At 44.3% G+C, this 9,957-nt stretch overlaps 1 protein-coding gene across 2 annotated transcripts in view; it reads left to right on the top strand.

Annotated features, from left to right (window-relative positions):
* Positions 1–604: 604 nt before the first annotated feature.
* Positions 605–9,957, top strand: part of hyi (hydroxypyruvate isomerase) — a 10,281-nt gene continuing 928 nt past the window's right edge. The window contains exons 1-8 of one of the 2 annotated variants that reach the window (XM_050055688.1): positions 605–908; positions 1,019–1,130; positions 6,289–6,403; positions 8,569–8,647; positions 8,735–8,784; positions 8,878–8,947; positions 9,326–9,460; positions 9,544–9,628. In XM_050055688.1, coding sequence (XP_049911645.1) covers positions 710–908; positions 1,019–1,130; positions 6,289–6,403; positions 8,569–8,647; positions 8,735–8,784; positions 8,878–8,947; positions 9,326–9,460; positions 9,544–9,602 — 819 coding nt within the window. In that variant the 5' untranslated portion in view covers positions 605–709 and the 3' untranslated portion in view covers positions 9,603–9,628. The remainder of the gene's footprint in view (positions 909–1,018; positions 1,131–6,288; positions 6,404–8,568; positions 8,648–8,734; positions 8,785–8,877; positions 8,948–9,325; positions 9,461–9,543; positions 9,629–9,957) is intronic. The other variant, XM_050055689.1, reaches the window with a different exon arrangement.

Genomic DNA, 9,957 nt, shown 5'->3' with positions numbered 1-9,957 from the left:
ATATACATATATATATGGCCTCTTGGACCATTTATATCAGAACTGATTACTGCTTTAGCATTAAAATATATCATATTAAAATAGCCTATATATTATTATCATTATTATTATTATTATTATTATTATCATTACTGTCCCCTTACTGTACAAACTGTAAATAAATCTTTATTCCTGACTATGTGACATCGCCATTAATGTGTTTCTAGTTAAAATGTTGATTTAAAAAAAAAAAAAATTTGGTAGATTGGCTTATGGGGTGATTTTGATCTCATAAGTGGATGTAATATGTAGAGATGCCATCTAGGCTGTTTTTCTTCGTTTTGTTTTTTTAAAGTCTATATTTTGCTTTACAAAAACGTGAAAAAGCAGCTGTGACCAAGCAAGCTATCACGAGGCGAGTAGCATTGTAAGCATAATTAATAGCCATATACTTAAGTTTGTCTGTGTGTTTTTGTATGCAAGCGGGTCTGCTGCGGTCTGCTGACAGTCCAAAATGGCGGCGGTAGGACGAAACCATGGGCGAGTCTGTTGCTATGGGGCGTTCTATTAAGCTTCGCCTCTTGGTATCCATGCTCTTTGCCCTCACGATGGCGGAGCGGGAACAGTTTCCGGGGCATGGGACAAGGAAGGAGGCGGGCAAGGCAAGCGCACGTAAGAATAATGAGAAGGACCCTGAACGTAGGGTCATTGCCCTGGCTGAAAACTCAGGATGGCTCCACTGAAGTTGTGTGCGAATATTTCGTGGCTGTTCACGGAGCTCCCAGACTTCAGTCAGAGAATATATGCGGCTGCCTCGGCTGGCTTTCAGGCGGTGGAGGCAGCCTGGCTCTACGACTCCGACCTGCAGGAGCTTCAGAGAGCCAGAGAGGCTACAGGAGTGGAGGTAGTCCTCATCAACACCCCGCCTGGTAACATTACACAGCACACACACCGAGCTTCAGTCAGCAGCCGTTCACTTCAACCACTGAAATGCTTAGCAATGTTCAGAGGGTGATGATAAGATAAATGTGTGTTGCAGGAAATACTAAGAAGGGTGAACTTGGTCTGGGAGCAGTCCCAGGCAGAGAGGCAGAGTTCAGACAGGGTCTGGATCAGGCTCTGAAGTATGCCAGAGCTTTGAACTGTACAAGGTGAGGCATGGCCGAGTGAAGGCAACTTTAATATATTGGCCGTGGTTCTTAACACTGGACTGTTTTAATTATTGAAGTAGCCTGTTTAGTATCACAGAGACTTGTGGTCAGTGGGATGTGAGGATTCTTAAAATAACATCTGTACGGATTGTTGTTGTCTTTTTTTTCCTCTGAAAATGTGAACCTTATTGTCAAACACAATTTATTTAGTCTCTGTAGCTGAAAGGACAGGTCTGCCCTGCAGCACCAAACTGAGATTATGCTGATTTACATGAGAATTCATGTAGACTAGAGGTTGAACCATGAACAGAAATGACATATCACCTGTAAATCATTTTAATAAATTAATAATGAAATACATAATGAAAATAATGAAAACAATTGGAGACTGAGAACAAACATATATAAGTTGGACAATATTTTAATAAACTGACATCATATAAGACAGGATGTAAATGTTTCTGTGACTTCTTGTATGGACTGAAGGCTGCTGGAAACTGTCCCACTTGACCGCAGCTTTTTGTCACCACCCCTGCTGCAGCCGCCTGATCTGTGAGGCGTCACATAGGCGTTTCTAGTCCATTTTTGGGGGTGCTGAAGCACCCCTAAATTGAATCCCTGCACCCCTAAAATTTGAGAGATTTAAAAAAAAAAAATTTTTTTTTTTGCTGTATGTCCCTTGTTAACAAGCGAGAAAAGTGTCAAAACCATACAGTACTTGGATGCAACGTAATATTTTAACAACAAAAATACAGCAGCAGCATTTTTGGTATTTTTGGTACTCACTATAGGGGGCTGGTTTACTCCAGAAACATACATACTGTTTATGTGTATGTTGAGGAGTTGCTGTATCAAAATGAGTTATCCTCCCCCAGAAATTAGGGTTACGATATGTTTCTTTTATGATTCCAATCCATTCCTCTTTTGCTGTGGCTCAGCATTTAAATAACCTTTATCAGATTTGATGGTTTAGTCACAGACTTTCCCAAAAAGTGTTGTGCTTTTCTTTCACAAATGTGGGAATGAAATTGAGTTAAAATGTACAAAACAGTGAAATTTATCTTGCCTGGCCGGGCAGCTCTCTGGGTGCTCGGCACCCCTAAATCTCTGATCCTAGAATCGCCCCTGGCGGTTCATCTCGAACGAGCCTGATGGTATGAGTTTCCTCTGTGCTTTTCCTCCTATGACACGTCCAAATGTCTGCTGTGAAAAAGGCCTGTTATCTCAAGTGGAACTCAATCTTGTATAATAGTAGTAATGGTAATGCAGTAGGGGGTCCCTGCTCTGTCCCGCTCTCAGTCCTCAAGAAGTGCGCTGGGATCCGAGGCCGATTTTTGTCGTGTCCAAAGATTCCTGGTCTGCCACATGATGCCACTGGGTCCAAAAAGACTTTTTCCCCTAGACACATATATTGTGAAAGAGATCATTTACATCTGTAAATCAGTGGATACATTTTTTTGAGCTTCGAAACCACCCTGTATCGACTCATTCCACTATCAGGATTTGATCCATTTGGAAAGTCTAGAAGAGCTGCAAGATTAATTCATTTTATCCCAATTCAGGTAATTTTATTACACAAAACAGAGCTTTTTTGGCTTCCTGTGCCACTTAGCAACATTAATAGGAATGAAAAGGGCCCCACCTCTAATGCTGTATCCAGGTCTCTTCATGGCCTGCAACCAATTTGACTCAAAAGCATTGACTATCATCATAGATAAAGACATGTCAAGCTTTTTACTCCAAAGAAAATTATCACTTTCATGTATGTTCATTATGATTCACTTGTTAGCTGATTTTACTTACCTGAAATGAAATGTGTACCGCAGATGCAGTGGTCTGATCTCAGTGTACACTTCTTTCCATTCACAGCACTTATTCACCTGTACAGACATTTAGTATCGGGTGTATTCAGCTTTTTTTCCTGCTACTTTGAGTAACATTGACTTTTCCAGTGATTCTGATGAAATATCACTATTTCAAGCTTAGATTTGATTGTGTTACTTAATGGAAGCCTTCGTCACACATGATGTGTTCAAGGACCGTCGGACATGTAACAATTCAACAATATTTTCTGTTTTCACAGTTTTTGGCTATAATAGATGGTGTAATTTTGGTTTTTAAATAAAACATGCCTTTCAAACCCACCTGCAGGTTTGGTTGTCTGAGGGTATTCAAAAGAAATGCAAAGTATGACAATTTAAAGGTAAATGTCCCTCCCCTAAGCCAAATTGTGATAGATATTTCTACCTGACAGAATGAGCTGCTCTACTTTTACTTACATTTATAGAACTTGTAGTCCATTCTGATAGATTCTTTTTGCTACTGGTAGGTCATTCTGAGTGGGTAGCTCCATTTGTCAGAACACCTCCCCTAATTAGACCACCCCTCCACCAGTAGAAGCACAAATATCAAGGAAAAATGACCAAATCAACATAATGTGCAGGTCTACAAATTCAGGCAGGCAAAATGCTCTGCTGCAGCAATGCTCCTGGTGTGGTATGACACTGTGGGGCAGCCAGAACTATCTGGACCATGGAGAGCTGCACCCAGTGGAATTGCCCCTCCCAGCCTTTACAGTCAAGAAAGCAGTGAAGATAACAAAAAATGGTGATGCATTCATGGTGCCTAACTCAGTGAAGCATAACATATTGGATATTAAATTACTGGTAAATCTACATCTGGTTCAAAATGAGAACAAACTTTATTATGATGTCAGTTTTTAAACCATGACGAATGCCAAAACTGTGTCCTGCAACAGACTAGGTAAGGCTTGTTATTTTTGGCCGAGACAGTTTATGGAAACAAGGCCGCTGGGGCCAGTTGCGGCGGTAATCCCCGAACCTGCTGGTGGACACCAGAGGTGAGGGGAGCCGTCAGGCTGAAGAAGGAGGCCTACAGGGCATGGTTGGTCTGTGGGTCTCCGGAAGCAGCTGACGGGTACCGGCGGGCCAAGCGGAGCGCAGCAGCGGCAGTCGTTGAGGCAAAAACTCGGGCGTGGGAGGAGTTCGGTGAGGCCATGGAGGAAGACTATCGATCGGCTCCAAAGAGGTTCTGGCAAACCGTCCGGCGCCTCAGGGGGGGAAGGCGGCAACTTGCTCACACTGTTTACAGTGGGGGCGGGGAGCTGCTGACGTCAACTGAGGACATTGTCGGGCGGTGGAAGGAATACTTTGAGGAGCTCCTCAATCCCACCAACACGTATTCCAGTGAGGAAACAGAGACGGGGGTCTCGGGGGCGGGTCGTCCAATTTCTGGGGCAGAAGTTGCTGAGGTAGTGAAACAACTCCGAGGCGGCGGAGCCCCGGGGGTGGATGAGATTCGTCCTGGATATCTCAAGGCTCTGGATGTTGTAGGGCTGTCCTGGCTGACACGCCTCTGCAACATTGCGTGGACATCGGGGGCAGTGCCTCTGGAGTGGCAGACCGGGGTGGTGGTTCCCATTTTCAAGAAAGGGGACCAGAGGGTGTGTTCCAACTACAGGGGGATCACACTCCTCAGCCTACCCGGTAAGGTTTACTCCAGGGTGCTGGAGAAGAGGGTCCGGTCGATAGTTGAACCTCGGATTGAGGAGGAGCAATGTGGTTTTCGTCCCGGACGCGGAACCGTGGACCAGCTCTTTACCCTCGCCAGGGTGCTGGAGGGGGCATGGGAGTTTGCCCAACCAGTCCACATGTGTTTTGTGGATTTGGAGAAGGCTTACGACCGTGTCCCCAGGGGCATCCTGTGGGGGGTGCTCCGGGAGTATGGGGTTGGTGGCCCCTTGCTAAGGGCCATCCAGTCCCTGTACCAAAGGAGCATGAGTCTGGTTCGCGTGGCTGGCAGTAAGTCGGACCTGTTCCCGGTGAGGGTTGGACTCCGCCAGGGCTGCCCTTTGTCACCGGTTCTGTTCATAACTTTTATGGACAGAATTTCTAGGCGCAGCCGAGTGGTGGAGGGTGTCAGGTTCGGTGACGGGAGGATCTCGTCCCTGCTTTTTGCGGATGACGTGGTCTTCCTAGCTCCATCGAACAGTGACCTCCAGCTCTCGCTGGGGCGGTTCGCAGCCGAGTGTGAAGCGGCTGGGATGAGAATCAGCACCTCCAAGTCTGAGGCCATGGTCCTCAGCCGGAAAAGGGTGGATTGCCCACTCCAGGTCAGGGGGGAGGTCCTTCCTCAGGTGGAGGAGTTTAAGTATCTCGGGATCTTGTTCACGAGTGAGGGTAGGATGGAGCGGGAGATTGACAGGCGGATTGGGGCGGCGTCAGCAGTGATGCAGGCGCTTAACCGGTCCGTTGTGGTGAAGAGGGAGCTTAGCCAGAAAGCGAAGCTCTCGATTTACCGGTCGATCTACGTTCCAATCCTCACCTATGGTCACGAGCTCTGGGTAGTGACCGAAAGAATGAGATCGCGAGTGCAAGCGGCCGAAATGAGTTTCCTCCGCAGGGTGGCTGGGCTCAGCCTTAGGGATAGGGTGAGGAGCTCAGACATCCGGGAGGGACTCGGAGTAGAGCCGCTGCTCCTCCACATCGAGAGGAGCCAGTTGAGGTGGTTCGGGCATCTGGTAAGGATGCCTTCCGGACGCCTCCCTTGGGAGGTGTTTCGGGCATGTCCAACCGGGAGGAGACCTCGGGGCCGCCCCAGAACACGCTGGAGGGATTACATCACCCGGCTGGCCTGGGAACGCCTTGGGGTACCCGCGGAAGAGCTGACGGAAGTGGCTGGGGAGAGGACTGTCTGGGCTTCTTTGCTGAGGCTGCTGCCCCCGCGATCCGGACCCGGATAAGCGGAGGACGACGAGTACGAGTACGAGTTTATGGAAACCACACATGAAAAAGAGGACTGTGGGAAACTGAGTCCACAGGTTACAGGAAATGCCTTTTAAGTTGCACAACTGAAAAAATTGTCTGGAATCAAGCAGTCCCAACAATCAAGAGAAATGGGAGGCACCTGAGCTTAATTTCAGCCAGCAGGAGACCAATATGGAGAAAAATAGTATGGTAAAATAATAAAGCAGAGTAATGCACCTTAAATGAAAATATGTTCAGGGTCTTCTGTTGTGTTTTGTGATGAGGAAACAGTCTTTATGCAAGAGCCTGTATAGTTACAAAATGATATAAAGCAGGATTTTAATTTTTCAGATTTGCATATGTGTATGAAGTATTTGCCATGAATTTCTCAGGATCCACCTGATGGCAGGGAGGGTTCCTGGGGGCTCACACAGAACAGCGGTTGCCAAGGAGATGGAATCCATCTTTGTGCAGAATCTAAACTATGCTGCTGATATCCTATCAAAGGTTGGTGCCCTTCTCTGTCCAATATTACAACTCCTGGCAGTATGAATGTGGTGAAACTGGATTTCTACAGAAATTTAGTGGGATACTGCAAAGACAAAGGAGTATGGAAGATTAAAACAAGTGGAAGATATTAAATATGATTCAACTGATATTTACAGGAATTTGATATGCTACAGGAGATACTATACAATACACCCTGAGAATGAGAAATGTAAGTCTTAGAGGAAAAAACATTCATGAGTACCCATTACTAATTTGTGATTTTGATTACATTAGTCATGCACATGAATGAACTGACCACAATGTTAAGCAGTATTGTAATATTTGAAAAAATTATAAAGTTGTTAAAGAGGCAACAGATAGGATTCGTTTTTTTTTTTAAGCTTGGTGCCACCTAGCGTCAGCGGTGTTGCTCGCACTGTCGCAACGACCAAATTGACTGTGGGGATCAGAGATAATCAATAAAATGTAGGCTGTAAAGCCACCGGTATACCTCTATGTATATGTAGAATGAGAAGGTGTGTGGACACTCTACTAAATAAATGAGTAAAGAGACCGAGCAACAATTATCAGATTTATCTGAAGAAAAAACAAATAGTAATGCAAATAATTATACCAGAATGCACAGTACCAGTACAAACAACTCACAGTAAATTATACCAATATGTACAGTATCAGTACAAACAACAGTAGACACGTAAGGGATCATGTATAGTGAGCCAGTGACTGTTGAAAAATAACTCCTAACAAGGGAATGGACGCGCAGCGGAGTTATTTTTCAACTGTCACTGGCTCACTATACATTATCCCGCTTAGAACATGGCTTACTACTAAAACATTCAAATGTTACAACTGGCATCAATATTTTTAAATTGTTGGCACAGTGTATTGACAGAAGAGAGGCGTTCACCAGACAAATGGGAGTGGAGAGGATTTTACTCCACCTCTCCCGGTCGGAGATGCTGGGTGCCCAGTAGCTGCGAAGGCTGCCCTCACATTTATGGCCAGTGACCGACATGATCTCCCTGCTCTCCAGGCCAGCTTGGGAGAGCTGTGTGGACTAACGTTAACTGATTTTGATGCACCTCAGTCTAAGGCCTTTGCAATGAAAAGTCCAGTGTTCCCTTAGCTGGGTGTAACTTAGCTGGGTGATGTCCGTCGATAGCTGCCTCCGTGAGAAGAGAACAGAAGGAAGGGAGGGGGGTATTACTGTCCGAGGGCTGCCGTAGAGTGGCAACGAGGATGTCAGCCGACCAACACTCGCTACCCGGTCCCTGGTTGCGGCAATTTGCGATGCTGGCCAGCTAGGAGTTAACTAGCAGCCAGTACAGTACAGTCCTCTCTTGTCTAGCTAACATTTAGCCGTGTTACTGATCCATTCGAAAGAAAGCTAGCTGGACATCGGTTTTGAAGCCTCTTTGGTCACGGAGCTCCCTCCATCTCTTGAACGCCTGACTGAGGTTTACTGTTGTTTTTCCTCTTCTTTTATCGCTCTCCTTTTTGCTCTTCTTTGCCTCCTCAGACAGAGGAGCTCGTTTTCTTTCGCTAGGTCGTTTTTCACTTGTTTCCAAACTTTGTCCGTCTGCCATTGTGTTTGTGACTCAACTATCACATGCCCAACTCCTCATAAGGACCAGCTCCAGTCCCTGATTGGCTGACTGACCAGTTTCGCAATACATAACGCGTTTCCTGCCGTAAAGCAGAGTCTTTCCGTGAAATTTCGCCCCTGGTGGCAGAAGCTTATTACAAAGATTGCAAAGCCACTAAGTAACCTATGTAAACGCTGATAGTCTGATTTTACTGTGGCCACTACCCTGTGCAACCCACATTATTTTCATAATGATATATTTAGGAAAAGATGCTATCAGTTGCCTCTTTAAATCTGCAAAATCTGAAATGTAACCACATAACTGTCCAAAACCATAACAAAGCTTGTTACATAATTAGTGAACATGACAAAACATGCCAGTGTTAGCGTAACAGTGTGTTGATGTCACATCACAATCCTGTTAGGATGCATTTCTCTGCAGTGCAGTGTTACAGTACATGGATATTGTAGTATTCATTTAGTTGTTGCACTGCTTAATGTGTCTGACAGTGTTTAAAGTTAAACATCACATCACCCTCAAAAAATTGTGTCAGGCTACTGTCACTGTTTCTCACAGGAGGGAATCACTGGTTTGATTGAACCAATCAACACAAGGATTACAGATCCCAGGTATTTTCTGGACTCCCCTCATCAGGGTAAGACCACCGGTGCATTCGAATACCCACACCACTATACTATTTAGTATGGGAAAAAAATACTCATTCTAATTTTTGTGTCTGCAGCTGCCGCAATACTAGAGAAGGTTGGAAAGCCAAATATAAAGCTGCAAATGGTGGGTGCTCTGGAAATTTGTCTGAACTTGAAAAGAAAAGAACAAAAATATATGATGAAAATTTTGACTTAACAGATGTCTGAACTGTTTCAGGATGTCTTTCATTGGCAAATAATGGATGGAAACCTGACACAAAACATACACAAGTATTTTCCCATAATTGGTGAGTAAGATATCAGATAAAATAATTAATACAAATACAAATATTTAATGTCCATACACAAATAAATACAACAGAATAGCAGTCTAATGATAATACAGTGTTACACTGGAAACGTGCCCCCTTACTTTGATTTTTGATGGGATTTTTGAATCCAGCCCTCAGTGGGTTGATGATTTTGGTTTTCATTGACCTTGGTTATGTCATTTTGTTCTCAACAAATTATACAGTGTACATCAGTTAAGATTTTCAACTTAAATAATTTGTTCATCAAGATCTTATGTGTGATTTAAGTGTTCCCTTAATGTTTTCGAGCAGTGTATAATGATGTTCATCAGTGTTACTGACCACAGAACATGAGTGTAAGAAGTCTTGTCTCAGGTCATGTTCAGGTCGCACAGGTTCCAGGCAGGAATGAGCCTGACAGTGCCGGAGAGCTCAACTACAGCTACCTGTTCAACATGCTGGAAAACCTCGACTACCAGGGATACATAGGCTGTGAATACAAGCCGCTATGTGAGTGCTATTTTCATTATTTTTGGAAATGGAAATCAATCAGAAAAAAAATCCGTCTTTATAATCATCTGTGTCCACTTCAGGCTCCACAAAGGAGGGTCTGGGTTGGATCAAAGATTACTGCACACACAGCAAGTGGTGAGCACAGCTGTCTAGTCACAAAGCTGAGTATGTTTCAAGTGTTCTGCTTAAAGGGGAAGTTCCATTTTTTACAACCTGGATCTTATTTCTGGCATTAAATACGGTTGTTTACTCACCCAGATAAGTTTGGTGTCATTTGGAGAATATTTAGATCCGCGAGAGCCGCGTAGATCCATATAGTGGGAATGATCGGGGCACCGACAATGAGGCTGTAAATAACACATTATCTGCAGTGAAACTCGTTCGTTTCAGCAATATGTTTTTATGAATCGCTAGAATTGCTTGTCATCATCATCCGGGTCATTTATACATATATATATATATGTATATATATATATATATATATATATATATAT

This window comes from Epinephelus moara, chromosome 10 (genome assembly GCF_006386435.1).
Source record: "Epinephelus moara isolate mb chromosome 10, YSFRI_EMoa_1.0, whole genome shotgun sequence".
In the NCBI taxonomy this organism is placed as follows: Eukaryota; Metazoa; Chordata; class Actinopteri; order Perciformes; family Serranidae; genus Epinephelus; species Epinephelus moara.
The sequence above is the reverse complement of the archived record's forward strand: the minus strand, read 5'-3'. Positions and strand labels throughout refer to the sequence as shown.